We start from the raw sequence: 17,351 nt of genomic DNA, 5'->3' as shown, positions 1-17,351 counted from the left end.
AACTTTTAAAGAATGTGTGGATGTATTTCAATTTTATGTAGCATTCTGCAAGGAGAAAGAGAGAAAGAAAAGGATTAGTACAGAGCTGCCAACTTTTGTAAAAGCCTTCCAGTACTATGATGGCTGAAAATCAGTAATTTGCACCTTTTTTGAGTGAAAATCAGTAATCCTTAACAGTGTTATAGAATTTATCACAGACAATGATTTCTAAAATCAGTAATTTGCTTGTAACCTTCAGTATTCTTGTCCAATTTCAGTAGAAATTACTGAAAATCAGTACTAGTTGGCAGCTCTGTTAGTACATTTCAGAAAATGAAAGCATAGTCAATAAAAATGTGCTTTGTGTTAGTCTTTTCACTTATTTTCAGAAGAGGGGGCTACAGAAAAAGCTATTTGGGTGATGAACACTACGTCAATTTTTTCATTTTTTTTTTGGTCATTCCAGTCCCGGCATTGGCAAAAAAAAAAAACCCTAAAAGAACACATAACAAAAGAAAAAAAAAACACAAACACAAACAAAAACAAAGACAAAACACAACAAAACAAAACAAAACAAAGAACAAAAAGCAAATATGAGTAGTAAAGTCAGGGTCACAATCAACAATGCGTTGAGGCTCTGGGATCGCCAATATGCCATCAGATTAATCACCTGCTAAGTGATTCCTCTTTGTACAAGGGAGATAAAACTGCCCCCATGATGACAGAAATGGGATAATTCTGACTCATCTTAACCCCACCCCCCTTCTCCTCTTGGTCACATGCCACCCTCCCTACGATGGACGTCAACAAACACAATCTCACCTTTCCTACCAACCGTTATCACCGCCTTTCCGATCGCTCCCAGTGGACAATTCTTCCCCCTTCCCCCGTCCCCCTTCTGATGTGGAACACTGCACCACACACACACACACACACACACACACAATCTCTCTCTGACATATCTACAGGTGTACCCTTCAAACAGGCATGGATGTACACAAAAGGCAATACGTCATACACGGGGAGACAGCCAGTCATGACATGACATGACAAACAAACATACAAAATTATAGTAATCCTACGTGAAACACAAGAAAACCCTGATAAAAGCTGAGCATTTCTGGTCTACTGTTATTAACACAAAATTGACAATAGATGTCCACAATTAATAATTTAGCCATACAGACTAAATCTGTCAATCTTTTGATTGTCACGAATATGCAAGAGTCTATTGGTAAATGTTGGGTGTGGAGAAGAGTCCATGATGTACTTAAAGAAAATATATGCTGAAAATTTTGCAAGGTTTTTATTTTCATGAATTTCACAGGTGAGGTGCTATTCGTGAATTTAAAAACACGAGAAAATATTAACTGTGATCCTGACAGGAATGCGACTTGCACACATACATTTCTCCGTTCGGTGCTGTACTCCATAATTGCAAATTTAATCACTTGCAAAATGTTTGGGAAGTCCTGATTAGCAAAAATTAGACTCACTATTCCATACACTGTATATGGCATATATGGTCATTAAACCATACAGACTAAATCTGTCGATTTATCAATGGTCAAGAATATACAAGAGTCTGTTGGTAAACACTGGGTGTGGAATAGAGTCCACATCATGTCTGCTACCTGACATTAATTGTTTTCAATCATGACAGATAAATTGATGGTTCCCAATCATGAGACAACCATGCACATGCTGTGTCAGCAGCATATCACTTTATAACATGTGATGTTATGCACACAGCAAACTTAGATATTACCTATGAAATATCACAATATGGTGTACACGCATGTCATCAAGGATCCAGCTTCTTGGAGAGTGTCACTAAATGTATCTACTTTCCCCATTGCCCCCTCCCCCCATCATCTATGAGGTACAATTGTATGCTCTTCACCTATCCCTCACTCTGCAGCACTACAGTACTCTTGATGTCATAGTCTTGCACAAGGCTGTAATGAGGTTAAACAACAACCAATTGCTGACAAAGTTTGTGTGAAGTTTGAAATTGGAGGAACAGGGGTATCCCCACTGGTCAGTGCAGAGGCCCTTAACCAGGCATCATGTCAACCACCTAAGTTAAAGTTATGCAACATAAAAACATTATGAGGAAAAATGCTTAGTTTGATTTGACTAAGTTCTCCCCATTACATCAGACTTTAACAGCATCAGAGGAAAAACAAACAAACGTACAAACAAACAAACAATTAATTGGCTCAGCTACATACAACTGCACTTAAACAATGAACACACACACACACACAAATCGATGCTTTGATATAAAATACAGAGGTGATAAAGAGGTGATAAAGACCATCACACAACATCTGCAGCCAAAGTGGGTTCTCCAGTCATACAAACAGAAAGTCAAGGGTTGAAAGCATGTCTGGAAGGATGTAAGGATTGGGGATGGAAGCTGATAAGTTGTACGGCGGATTTGAGGGAATCTTTTCAAACTACGACGTAAGAAACATCGAGGGGGGGGGGGCAGACATACGAAATATCCTTCAGGCGGTTTATTTGCAGTGCGGCAAGTTCGCATGCCGCCAAACAATATACATCTCTGACTCACTCCCAGGCGGTGGAGAATCGGCGACAATCACAACTAGGCAGCTTTCTGGTCGGCTTTACCTCGCTAACGTTCTAGTTGGAAAAGGCTCGCGAGCGAGTCTACTTCACGCATTCCTTCCCGTTCCTGGAAGGGGGCACCTGCTGCAGTTGAACCTCATACAAGGTTTCAGGAATTAGCGTTTATATACCCATGGCACCACTCTCGTGGGTGCGAAGTTCTTCATCAAAAGAGTCTCGATGTGAACTACACTTTATATCTTAATACATGCAAGTTCACCCAGTTTTGCACTGATGTCAACTCGATTTGAGCCTTTAAGAACCATTCCTTTAAGATTACAATCCCCTTGAAATGAACTCCAATAATGTTTATGAAGAATATTTCCTTAATTGACATGTCTTAATAGTCTGCCAGCTGTGGGCTGAACTTTGCTCGTGTCATCCCATTTCATAACATATCCTCTTTCCTGCACAAATAATCCTTATTAAACAATTTGTCTTGCTCCAAGTCTTTTATTGGCGGGGAAATTTTTCACGCTTTTTCACATCTTTACAAAAGATAAAACTCATGAAACATTTACCGTTCTATTTGTTTGACTTTGTTCTTTCTTTTACAGTGACAAGAAGGGCAGGGTAACTAATAATGGCAGGGCCCTCTGGTAGAAAACTAGCTACTGCAAAACCAGAAATGTTTGCATACATTTTAATTTGGCGAATTTTGCAAGAGCAAAGATTTGCAAAATTAAAATGCACATAAAAGTTATTCTACACTATATGCATCGAATGCAATTCGCCAAACTTCCATGCTGCACAGATATCTTGCTTTAAGGTACATTGAAGAGGCTAACCTTGAAAAAGAAAACAATCGAAGCCAACGTGAACATGAGCGGGAGTAGCGTTTGACTTCAAACCGAATTAAAACACAATACCATAAAATGCCTTCCTTCCTGAATCTTGCTACCACTTTCTCTCTCTCTCTCTTTTTTTTCTTCTCTCTCAACTCATTAGAGATCTAACTGGTGAGGGAAAAAATTAGACCTGAAGCCCTCCAGGATTGTTATGACAAATAAGTCATCCTCATCACAAATTATGTTTGTGTTGTGTGGTATATGACTAAGTCTGTTTTCTCTCTCTCTTTCACCCTTTTTCCTCTGGAGAGAGAAATCATTCATTATGGAAAGCCAATGAATCATAAATCATTTCCAAGGATCCTCACACCGCTGGAACGAACGTGAAATATGAGGAAATCATTTCATTACGGGATGGAGTTTATTCACATTTGCCACGCTCATCAAGTAACGGAAGAAGACACGAAAGTGTGATGTCTTGCATCTCTGTCTTGAACACTCTTTCATTGTGAATGACTTTCAAATGGGTGGAAAAGCTACCATGTTTTTCCGGATAGGCAGAGGAAAGATCCTTGAGTCATTTTTGCTTTTTTTACAGTATAATATCCAGGGTACTTCAGACGACTACTATCCAGTTGTTCTAAGAAATGGAAATGAGCCAATGTTCTAGGTATCATCGTATCTTTATTAGATCATAGCTTTGATTCACTGCTTACACAATGATACTCTGGGGGCCATTTTGTAGAAGCGTGTAGGCCCTATTATATCGCTGCATATCTTGAATGAACCCAGTTTTGGGGGTTACCAGGTGGTCTTACTCTTTGGTGAACCATCAATATGGTTATATAAACATAGAAAACAAGAGCTCCATAGGGTCTGATGCTCATCAGAGCTTCAAGATTGGTGCTTCCTATTGGTGCCCCATGTCATTAACTAAAATCTAACTACCTTTTCTCAGGGCCATACTAATAATCACCTGCGTTTACCTTTACGGGTCTCTAAAACAATATGATACCTGTACTACTCTGTTAGAGAAAGAGGAAGAATGATGATTGGAGGGTCTTCAAAGTTTCTGAGAATGATAGAGTGAAGAAAACAGCTCTGCAAACTGGAAGGTGGGCAGAGAGCTCTAGAGTTCAAGGTAAGGGTTCTGTAAGGCCTCTCAGATAAAGGACTCTGAAGAATTCAAGAGTTAATTCTTTAGGTAGTCCTATACCTCTATAAGGATGACTGGATTCAAAGTTTGAGAAAGGAAAGTTTCAAGAATTGATGAATTTAAAGGCCCTAATGAGAATCTAAGGGTTTACAAACAAGGTCAAAGCATGGAAGGGTTAATAAAAAAGAGGTTTTGTGAAAGAAAGGATTGACATAACAGACACACACACACATAGACAAATTGACAGGAAAATGAGCAAGCCTTGAGAACTGCAAATGGTAGACAAAGTCTGTAGGAGTGCAACAGTTCAAAAGCTTGAGAATGGAAAGGCTAAAAAAAAAGGAGGAAAATCTCACGAATAAAGGATTTAGATATCTGAAAAATTAATATAAAAAAAAAACCCAAGAAGCTAGGGAGGTTAATACAAAATGTTGCCAGAATCAAAGGGTTAAAGGAAAAGGTTCCAAAAATGAACAGTTTCAAACACTTTAGGAATGGAACGGTTAATACGCTCCCCCTTTTCAAATCTGTAATGAGTGCTTATTTCTTGTCTAATGGTACCTAAATGCATGCCTTGCCTGACAAGGACACCATAAACCATGCATTTGTCTCACCTTTATGACTCTGAAGCTCAAGTATTTCCTGTTTAGCATGATGATCTTGTAGTCATCTGTTCCTTCATCCAAGACATGCCTGAGGGGATAAAGAGAGTAAAATGTTTCATTTAAAGTCATTGTAATGCAACATTCTTTCAGAAAAAATGCCAAATTACACAACTTCCCTGCCAACAATATGGAAATGCAATGTGGAAAAATGTTCAACTAATTTTGGAACATTACAGTAGTAGTGGAAGTTGTTGTAGCAGAACTAGTTAGTACAAGTAGCAGTAGTGCTTATTGTGGTAGTTGTTGTTGTAGCAGCACTTGCAGTAGGAGCAGAAATAGTAGGGACAAGTCATTATAACAATAACAAGAGTTAAACATCACAGTATGCTAGCATAACACTGAAAAGTGTCTATGTGCTAAAGATGAAATGTATGTGGACATGAATATAGAAATAGAAATGCTTTTATGATGAAAAAGCTTAAATATGAAATGATTTCCTTTTCCAAATATATCTTCCTTTAATAAGCAATTTATTACATAATAAAACAGTTACAAAAAAAAAACATGTCATATTCTTTTAATAATGCATGAACACGGTACGACAGCCTTGCTGATATTTACATCTTCAACATTTTTATGCACCTTTGATAAATCATTCTGATATATGTTGAAACTGATATAAACAATGTATAGATCATCACTATGCCCCAAATGACTTTCACATTGACTCATAATATGTATTTCCATGCACTTTATCAAAGTTCCAAATATCTTCAGCATGAAAGTTCCAAAGTTGCAAAGTATTCAAGTCCTTAAAAAGTTATAAAATAGGGAACGCACACTTTCTTTGGAAGAACTCTCTTCTTTAACCCGTCGATGAGGACGGTTTGATTTTGCTACAACACGCATTTCCCATAGACACCTGTCCGAGTATACTCGGGACTCGTCCTCAACGAGTTAAAACATTACATTAAATTCTGTATTACTTCGTAAGCTTTTCTCCAGTGCCAATCAAACATATAAATCAAAATTTCCCACAGCAGTCACTAACAACAATGAAAAAGTCTCCTTTCTGTCAGTTTCAGGGTAAAGGTCTTGTCAGTTACAATATTTTCTATTGCTCTCTCTCTCTCTCTTTCTTTCATTCTCTCACTGTCATCTTTCTCCTGACCTAAAGCGGAGAAGGGGGCCAGAAATTAACCCATTTCTGCTTGCCGCGAGGATTAGGGACCTTCCTGAAGCCAGCTTAGATCCTGATCCTGTTTCATTTCCACCTGGTAAGTTGATTTAAGGTTGAGGTGACTGGCCAGAGCACAGCGAACGGCACCTTTTCTTTGTTTCCTCGCGCTACTTGGCACTTTCCCCCGCGCTGTCTCCATCTCTGTCTTTCTCTTTTTCTCTCTTAGTTTTTGAGATGGTAAACCTTTTCATGAAGTAGTCAAAAAAATACAATTCTGACATTCAATTGTTCAGCAGAGAAAAGCTGCATGCATTTACAGGGATCTCAACCTTGTAAAGAGCATTGCAGTATTCTCAGGGCTGAACAGTTGTATTTTTGGTGGGGAAAAAAAAAATCCCCAGCATTTTGACCTTTCTTGCAATAGACATGTATAGTAATACAATTAATGGTATTTTCATGTTTTGCTTTTGTTTTTGTTTTTCTTTTTTTTGTGATAGACATGGTAGTACAGTAATACAATTTGGTTTTTTCCATGAAACCTGCAGTACTTCGGCCAAATAAGGATAAACAGACATCTCTGAATGTATATCACCTTCACCTTTTGTATGCTAGACAAAACCAGACACCAAGTAAAATGGTCATGTTTACCAATACTTTGTAAGTGTGACTGGTGACTGATATTGATTGAATTATTTGTGATAGGGATACCTCAGATGTAAAACTTTCGCAGTGACTCATGCAGGCAAAGTGCACATATGAATTAGTCTTGAGGGGTTGCTAGTGTTTGTGTGTGGGTGTGTGTGTAGGACTGGGGGGAGTGGGGGTAGGGGCATCTTAGAGACCCTGTACACCCTGCATGGAGTGTGATCTTGACAGTGGGGCCTAATTTGATCATCGCCTCAAGATTACCGTTCACCACACCACGGACTGAGCAAACTCAACCAGCGGTGCCATCTGTATCGCCAAGTACCCGTACGTCTTTGGGGAGTGATCAATCAGTGCTGAGTAATAGCGCTCATTTGTCCATACATATTAACACTTCCACCTGATACCACAGAGAAGTCCTGTTGAAATGCACAGCTGGGGTAGGATCTCCCCCCACCAAGAGTCACACAAGTAACGGCTCATCACTAATCCCTCACGCACTCAAAATATTCTCACCTTTTGAGAATGATATGAATAAGATGTATGACACACACACAACGTACAGTCTCTGCACTGACTTGTAGGGGAAGAAATACAGGCACATATATCTCAAGAGTAAACAACTTCATTTTTTCCTCACGTTGTAATTCCTGATAACAAAAAAACAAAACAAACAAAAACTCTTTGTGGCTGTGAGCTTGTGGGTAACCAGAGTCATGACCAAATCTCTTGAATATATCAACTCAAACAGGGATAAAGGTTTTAACTATGAAACTTCCATTTTTTCTTACATAATTTGTTTGGACCTTTCCTGCTAATATATGATTTGATCCCTTTTTTTAAATATTATGATTATACACAGAAAAAGCTGATTTTTCATATAAGAAAACAGATATCAATGAACTTACACTATGGGAATAAGCATGCAATAGATGGTAGTATAAAAAATGACATTTCATTTGATAATCTGAAAGATTATCAGATTCATCAAAATAAGTTTCTTCCTGGAAGAAGCACTGAAGAAGATCCCTCTCATCTTTCTGAATCAAGTCAACAAAACACAACATATTAGAGAAGAGTGAAGGTGAGATGACTCAAAACTAGAGGAGGAAACTGACTTCACAAGTTAGAAAACATGGTGACAATCATTAACCATAAGAAAAATAGAGCAAACCAAGTTTTTTTGCCAGTTTGATTTCAATTTCTCATGCTAAATGGTGAATAACCAAACCAGACTGAGATGATCGCTCCTGGGTATGGCTTTAATAACAAACTAATTTATCACATGCTTTTGATCACTGAAGGCCATGGAAAAAATAAAATAAAAATCCGTTGCTATGGCATGATATGAAATGGGACGAACTGACACTGTTCAATTCTAAGAAGTGCTGGCATACAGTTGAAATACCAGTTAAGTTTCTGTTTGGAAAATGGGTCATTATATCTTTTTTTTTAAACATTTAACTATATAAGTGTGGAATCCTCTCTAACCTCATTGCTGCACACCTACTAAGCACATACTCAATATCATCATGGACACTGTCCGAGTATCCATTTCTTTGAAACTGTTGACATTTAGGCACATAACATTCTAATTTCTGTCAACGAGATGGCTTACCGAATCAAATCTGACTCTATTTGTCATATCCCTAGGTAGCCAAGACTTGGTAGGGACCCCAAATTGAACATGGCATTTAAAGGGAATGTTGATAAATCCGCTTGCGTTTCCACTCCATATGATATATTCCAAAATCTGTACAACCTCGGTCTTTATTATCCCTTGTGTTCCATGGGACTGATAGATTAAAAAGAGAACTGGAGGGAATTCAAAGAGGAAACAAAGGGGGAAGTAGACTGAAACACCCGACCATTTGATATAAGTCACTGATACAACTAAATATATGCAACACAGAAAGAGGAATGAAACAAAAGAAGAAGGACAATATATTGAAAGGGTAATTCCAATACAGGATCGGGGAGGGGGGGGGGGGGGTGTGGAGGGAACATAACACATATAAGTATATTATTTGTATATAAAATATTACAGAGGAAATATATCACAGATCTATTTCCCTTTCTCACTTGGTGTTTAAATAACAAAGCAAAACAAATTCACATGTATTGGCCCTCCTGCAGATCTGGGGCATGTGCCTTTAAAGTCTTGAGAGCGTAACCCGATCTACGTGGCGAATGCTTTGCATTATTGTGGAACGGCTGCGGGCTGGAAATCAGAAAGTTCTGCATCCTGCCAGTGTTAAGGTCTCGCAGACCTGCTGCTAATCGACATGGGATTCTTTGGTACGGCAAATATTATCACCCCATCACTTGGCTGCGGTTGCTAGGCAACAGACCTCTCTGTTGGAGATGCCTATCTCAAAGTCGTCATCGCAGCAATTGTGGGTGCGCGCCTGTGATACCAGTTTGACACACATGTGAGGCAATGCAGGTTTCTAGTCAAACCACTCAAGTTCTCGTATCAATCTATAAAGGGCATCTTGCCAAACAACCAGCATGTGTTCATGCTATAAACAGAACAGAAACTTGTGTAATCCCAGTTCTTTCGTAACAACAGGTGCAAAATCAGGCATACCTTCCTTCCTTGCTGGCATGGAAAATTGCATATTTTAGCCTGTAGAGGTTTGGAGATAACTTTAATGGAATTTTTACTGAGGTTCTTGTTTTTGTTGTTTTGTATTTTTTCTCAGGTTAAATTAAGTACTAGATAGTAACCTCCTCCCCGCCAAAAAAAAAAAGAAAAAAAAAAAGAATAGAGAACAAAAACAAATATGATAATGAATTGCTGTAACTATGATATAATCGCACTTCATCAAATTGAATGCAAATCTCAACCACATGATTAATCATGCTATTCCAGGTCTAAAATAGTCCATCTCTTTGCAACATATATTTTTTTTTTTAAGTGGAACCACACCACCCCACAATGCTGGAAGAAAAGACACAATATGCTGTGCAATGCATTATGGGAAAGAGCTGATCATGATTAGCACATGTCACAAGGACTATTGCTTGTAATCTTTGAGCAAATCCATTCTTCTATGTCTGTTAGCTGATTACTTGACATCTACTCTGGATGAATGTTCACAGTACCTCTGAATTATTCACCCAACGAAGAAGATCCACACATGAATATGCATGGGTGGGACTACCTTCAGAATAATTGGATGATAGACACTTATACACCTGTATCATCTAGTGTTACCCTTCTTGAATTTCCCATCATCTGTGCAAAACAGTATTCAACAATGACGATTCAGTCTGACAGAAAGTAACTGCGAAAAGAAGAATTGTTCAACCATGTTGATTCACAAAGATGACTGAGCTCTCTCCTAGCTCAAAAACACGAGCAAATCTCATTAGGCCTATAGATCGCAGGAATACTACATTGGGTGAATTGAGAAAAAAAAAAAACACCACACAGATAAAGCATGCTGTTGGCAAATCAGAATAAATTCAGTCACTCTATCATTAACATCAGAAACCTGTATTTCATAATCACAGTCCAGTTACAAGACAGGGATCTATTCCCAGGTATGCAACCCTTTGGAGGTCGCCGGAAATGAGAAACGGAATCCCAGATTCAGAGAGGGGAAAGAGAACTAATAATAATAATAACTCCGAGACTTGTTTTTGGCCACTTCCTTATTTCTGTGGCACAGGTGCCTTAAATTCCTGCTATGGGTTCCTTGTGCATTGTCTAGAGCCTTGACAGAGTTACCGGCAAAACAAGAAATTCATAAACCTCGGACCACAAGAGATTTCTTATTCTTGAAATTTGCAACATCATCAAACACTGAACAAAATGATGCAACAACAACAGGACCCCCCCCCCCCCCATGCCCCCATCCCCCCCCCCAAAAAAAAAAAGACTTAAGGTAGCGCATTTATAGAAGATGCACAGCAAAAGCATTGCAGCTCTGTTGGGTCAGAATGGCTCTTTTCTATAATTTGCCCCATCTATCCTTTCAAAGATATAGTACGAATCTATATCACACTCCTTTAAATGTTATCAACATAACATCTTTCTAGAATATTGGTAGTTCTTTGCATATTTTAGATGTTGAAAACACATTTTCATGGTGGAACAATTCAAATTACTTTTCAATCAACAGTATCAATTTGGTTGATCAGTAAATTAATTTGAAATAGACTCAAATTCTATGCAAACCCATATAGCCCAGGTTGTTCCTAACAATAGGGTAGGGTGCCTGGGGCTTGCCCGACATATCAACAACTAAAGTGTGTAAACTGGATTTAAGCATTGCCATGCTTTTACAGGAAACAGGTGAACTGAATAGCTTGAAACTGGCTTAAACTATGTTCTGAGGGAACATGCCTATAGATGTAAACATATTTTATGGTCCCTTGAGGAGCATCAGCTCATACCGACATAGAAAGATGCTTGCAATATCAGCACAATTCCAATCACTTGACAGGAGAAAAACTTTTGTCACATGACAGTAGGATTCTGCCACCTGACAGTACTTTTGTCACATGACATGAAAAGAGAACTCCATCACATTTCACAAGAACTCATGTCACCTAGTGTAGGAAGAGCATCACAAAGTCTGCACGAGGCAGTGCTGCCGTCTCTCTTCGAGATCGATCAGATACGGTGACATGAGTCACCATAGAAGTGAGTATTACTCCTGCCGGCAGCATTCACTCCAGAGATGTGAACAGATTTGTTTGCTAGAGTGTGAATGCAACTTGACAACTGTTAAAGAAGCATTTACACTCGGACAGTTTTACAAGGAGGGCACTTTATAATCAATTATTACTAACCCTGTTCTGACACATCATATCATCACTGGGGATTAGATCAGCCTCATTCTCCTAAGCTGAACTTGGGAATTACTTGAAAAAATGTATACCTTGACAATAACTGCTACTCTTGGAAGAGATTTCTCATTATCTCACAAACACACACACACACACACACACACACACAGTTGGTAACCTGCAGCCCCATCTAAAACAAAACTGTACCATCTCTTTAAAAACTATCTCATCTCAATATCCTCTCATATGGGATAAACCCATTCACACGAGTCATGCATTTGGACTTAGAATTCCATTAGAATTCTACTTAGTATGCCTCAGCTTTAAACAATAATACCTGATTGGGCAGCCACAAGGATTATATTATTACATGATCAATACCCATATCATTTCTCATCGCAAATTCAAATATCCAGCTCCTGACAACCACAAATGGGCTCAAACATTTTTAAAACCTAATAAAGACTACTCTGGCAGGTGTCTATGGAAATATGTGTTATTGCAAAGTCAGCTCATCCTCAAGGGGTTACTGTGAAAATCCTGTCCAGAAATGTCTGGAACACATAATAAGATAAAAGATGTACAGAAGTAAGCATGATTCCTCCCAAACGATACGTAATCCATCACTAAATAAGCACCAGTTCTTAGGACTGGTTAGTGACACTGTGCATAAAAGTGACCTACTCATCCAAGAAATGAAAGTAGGGCTTCACTGACAGAACTGGTGAAAAGGTCGACACCCCCCACAAACAACTGCTGCAAGCATGTCGACAGGTGTCCAGTTGCGACTTGAAGACAAAAGACTCAAAACGCTGCCCCCAACAAATAAACAAAAACTAAAGAGAAACAAAATGAAAAAAAAAAAGAATGACAGGAGATGATGTAGGCCTACTCATTCAAAATGCTGTCATCAAATAAATACTAAAAATGATAAAGGTAGCTCCACGTCTGTTTGGACAACTGCCTTGTGTCGTCATTTCTCAGGGGATCGAGAAGGTGTCACTATCTGACAGTGGTAGACAAAATACTGGACCATAAAATTTTGTTGCATTTTCACGGTGATGGGGGAGGGGGCTGAGTCATGAAGTTTTGAACCTCTGTCTCATGCTGCATCATCCAGGGGTGATGGGTGAATCCAAACCAGGTGGGGTCAACCTCCACTAGAATGGTTAGCCCAGTTGGTTCCTAATAACATTGCAGTGAATCATACTATGCTTCATTACCTTTCTGATAATGGCATATATTAAAAAACAAGAAAAAATCTCACTCTGCATAACAACATGTCTTCCCTTAAAAGACAAAGTGACTTCTCCGACACAAAGCCATCAATGAGCTCTCCCTGTCCATTTAATTAGAAATTTGATCTGGCAACCATCATTGAGGCTTTTTTTTTTTCATTGTGTTGTGCTTGTTTATATTTGTGTAATTGTGAAAAAAAAACACACCAGAAACTACACTGTAACTACCACCACTACTACTACTACAAGCAGTGGATAATATGAATTTATAGAGGAGGACCATCCCCTCATTGCAAGTCCTGCATTGCATCAGCCATCCTCGCCCCCTCCCATTCACTTTATACCAACCCCCTAATTCAACACCCCCCCCCCCCCAGGTCATCCATGACAAGGGCTCTCAATACCTAGTTACTTTGACTGGTTTGGAAGGAGAGATGTATAATCCAACTCATCTGACTACACTGTGTTCCTTCTTAAAGGAATGGTGAAATCAACCCCCAAACCCTCCCCCTCTTTCGACTTCACGAGCAGGGGAAAATGTCACAAACATGTAAAATGAAAAAAGTGATATCAGTCATGCTGCACCCATGATCAGAAAAAAGAGTAGATTGATGATATGCTGGAGACTTATGATAATTGATAAAAAAAAAAACCTGGATCAAGCAACAAGGGATTAATAATGTGTCAAAACTTGTTTTAGAAAAGAGATATTCTAAAGATAATTTGCTTCTTCAAAAAAAAAAATGCACTTTTCAAAACTGCTTTTGTTCAACTCAGAGTTCTCAGAAAGAGGTTTCATACTTTCTCCTTCACGCACTAACAAGAAGGTGACATCATCTCCAGACACTTAACAGAGGACAAGATATTCCCGATGACACACAAATTTTGATAAATTACTTCAAAACTCTTTTTTCAACACTCAAATGGCTTTTAACTGATGTCAAACCTCTCAAGGATCTTCATACTAAAGTCACCTTTCCATATGTGTACGTTTGTTCTCTTTTTAATGTTTGTTTACAAGATGTATGTATGTATTTTTTTTTCTTGGGGGGGGGGGGAATAGGCTCTTTCTCATTTCACTCTTACCTGCATGGCAGAGTTGTGGAGTTTCAGGGATACTTCTAAACTATGTGAAATGAGTGGGTGCATTCCTTGGGGTATAAAACAGAGGAACACTCCCGCAAATTTTGGGCAGGTATGGAATCGCAAAGTCAGAGCATATCTCACCATCAGAAGTTGTTGGGCTGGCATGCATTGACACACACAACGCACCCAGTTTGGGTTGAACGCGATCTTGCAGCAATGTTGTAAGTGTTTATTGCACAGATTTTTATTTTTTATTTTTTTAAGATTCTATCGGACCCAGGAACTTGCTTGATTTTGGCAGGTGTACAAATTTGCAGTTATCAAGGAGAACTGGCACTGTGGGGTTGAGATCTCTGCAGGTTTCTTAGCACACCAATTTGCTCACACAGCGAGCCCTGCATTATCAGCACCCACATTTTACCCAATGGGAGAGCAGAGCTGCCATCAACAAGAACAACCAAACATGAATGCAACCAAACACGGAAGCAAAAGAGATCTCCCTGCCGACATCTCTGATTCCAACCGACGGTGAACACGATGAGCTGGCGACTTAGTCACATTCCTCGCCACGGCTCTCCCGCCACCGATTGCCTGCGCTAATGTGATGTGCAAATACGCGTTGCCATGGCCACGGTCACGGGAGCATTACGAAGTAGCTTCTCCCAAGTGACTTGCGGCGAGGGTCGACGTCTCCGGTACGCCAATGCGGAAAGGATTTGTCCAATTGGAAGTCACCTCTACCAGGGCAACTCCTGGAAGCCGAGTGAGTGTCTCACACTTTTCACTTAACCCTTTGCTTGCAATAGACTCTGATTATTGTGTGAAGAACCTACAGAAATGAGACTGCTAGCAGCTGAAAGATTAAACTACCGTACAATCCAACAAAGCTTTTACATCATTAAATATAGCAAAGGTAACTAGGCAACTTCAAGGGAGACAAACTTAATTTTGAAAAATGATGAATGAACAAAAAGGAATAAAAACAAAACATTTCAATACATCCATTCAAAATCAGTCATGCAGGATTCTCCTTTGTTTAAACCTAAGAACAATTTGAGATAAAGAAAAATAATAAAACCTTGTGCATTTCTTGCAGCTTTGACAGAAAAAAAGACAATTTGAGTGTAATACACATCAAACAGCTAAAGCCTACTGAACTCTGAGGACCTCATACCTCGATCAAAATTGGCATGTCATCTGGTTGATAGGGAAATTGAACATTACCATGGCAACCCATGGCACCTGCATGAAGGTGCCTTTGCGTAAACCCTGGCACAAGAGAGCTTCTAAACCACAGTTCAGATCGTATCTCCGGGACTATAATGAAAGATATTGTTTTGCTGCAAATCAATTATAGCACAATGTTGACTGAAGCCAGTGCCCTAGACAGGCAAGGTGAACCTCGCAGCATAAGACTTCTTTGAAATACTCTGGGTTAGAGATGGATTTCTGAGCAGATAAAGGTTGAACAGGAGATATCTCTCTTGTACACAACCTCCTTAAGCATGTTGTGATGAAGACAACAATTCTCTGAGGTCTTTGTCTAGATCAAATCTTACATGTGTTTAGCACAGCTTTTTTTTATCCCTCTCCTTTTCTGTCAAACTCACTTTTCTGTCCAAGGTGTGATGTCTCACCCAAAACTACTTTAAAATCAGAAACATTCACGCCATGAAACTTTCACGAATTGGAGCGATGGCCATTTTTGTGACATAAAACTTTCACGAAATGTCACTGGTATTCATTGCATTGTATATACAAACACTTTTGCATGCATTTAACTCTTGCAAATCTTAACTTTTTGCGAAAGTTCCATGAACACGAAACTTTCCGGACACTAAACTTTCTGGTTTGACGGCAGTTCTTCTCCCACATAGAAGGGCTACTGACACAAATGCTAAAACCTAACCTCAAAAAGTCTACTATACATCAGGCTTTGAGTTACAAAAATCTGCTCTGTATATTCACTTTTCACAGACAGAGCACGTGAATATTGTAAGATCAGAAGCAGATAGGTGTTGCTGAATTGATACTTTGATACGGGTTAACACCCTTCAGGCTCTCTTCATAGGTTGTCCTTTTAAAGTTGTAAATAACACACTGCTATAATTTGAGACACAAGTAACATTTCAAAGGCAAGATAAAAAAAAGATATCATTCAATGTTCACATGTATCAGCACAATGTTCGGGCCATTAGCTCTTCTATTAATCATGTCCCAAGCCTCCGACAATAATCATTAACCAACATAGCAATATGATTGACTTCCTGAGTACCCTCTGTTTTCTAGCTGCCCATGTCCATCTGGTGAGGAGCCGCTACACGTCTGTACATTACACAACTCCTCGATCCCTTCAAATTGTCATGGAATGTGCGAGGATGCCTTCAAGATTCTTGTCCAAGCTCCTTTGCAACAGCGTTACTGATGAAGATGGAAGGGGAGACAAATTTGCAAAGTAATTTCAGTCCTCCTAATGAGTGTCTGTCAACAAGTCCAAGATGTTTGTCATTACCCACTTGACATGACTGACAGAAACTCTGAGGGAAAGAAAAAAAATCAGGCCTCATCTTCCCCGGCTTTCGAAGCTGCAACGTCTTAACCCTCCCACGGAGGTCATCGCCATGACTAATCCATCTCTCCCAGAAGGGAAACCAGCACAAGCATGAATGTTACGTGACCTTGAGCTGGGAGCCACTGTTTTGGAGGGAGAAAGGAAAATAAGAGAGAGATAGGGGACAGAGAGAGGGAGAGCTCAGACACAGACAGACAAACAGACAGACAGACAGACATACACACTGCCTCCTCCTCACATTATGTCTCTTCCTGGACTCTGTTAGAGCGGAGCGAGCTTGAGCATGTTTGAGGCTTAGGGGCCTTAGCTCTCATCTAGCTCTTGGCAAGTGTGAACAGGTCCCACTGACTCCAGGGAAAGATTTGGGTCAAGTTTAGTCCATGTCCTGGAAAAAGAGCCAGCATATTTTCTTGGCATCTTTCCTTCATCTAGCACACTGGGTTATGCCTACATTCACACTGGTGTGAATTTACCCAAGGCTCAATTTGGGCTGAACTCAACCTTGATTTTCATAGTGGCAGTCCCTAGCTAAAGTGTGTATCTCATAGGCCTGGAGACTAGGTGGTAGCCTGGTGGCAACTGAGTGTTCACTAGTTGTGGAGATGTCTCTGTGATGTTTCTGCAATGACCTTGGAGACTAGCAAAGTCTCTGGGGAGTTGTGGGAGAA

General features: G+C 39.5%; 1 protein-coding gene across 1 annotated transcript in view; it reads right to left on the bottom strand.

Annotated features, from left to right (window-relative positions):
• The window catches only part of LOC140236389 (pecanex-like protein 1), a 128,475-nt gene that overhangs the window by 35,076 nt on the left and 76,048 nt on the right, over positions 1–17,351 (bottom strand). Inside the window, exon 34 of the mRNA XM_072316328.1 lies at positions 5,172–5,250. Coding sequence (XP_072172429.1) covers positions 5,172–5,250 — 79 coding nt within the window. The remainder of the gene's footprint in view (positions 1–5,171; positions 5,251–17,351) is intronic.

Source organism: Diadema setosum, chromosome 1 (assembly GCF_964275005.1).
Source record: "Diadema setosum chromosome 1, eeDiaSeto1, whole genome shotgun sequence".
Taxonomy (NCBI): domain Eukaryota; kingdom Metazoa; phylum Echinodermata; class Echinoidea; order Diadematoida; family Diadematidae; genus Diadema; species Diadema setosum.
The sequence above is the reverse complement of the archived record's forward strand: the minus strand, read 5'-3'. Positions and strand labels throughout refer to the sequence as shown.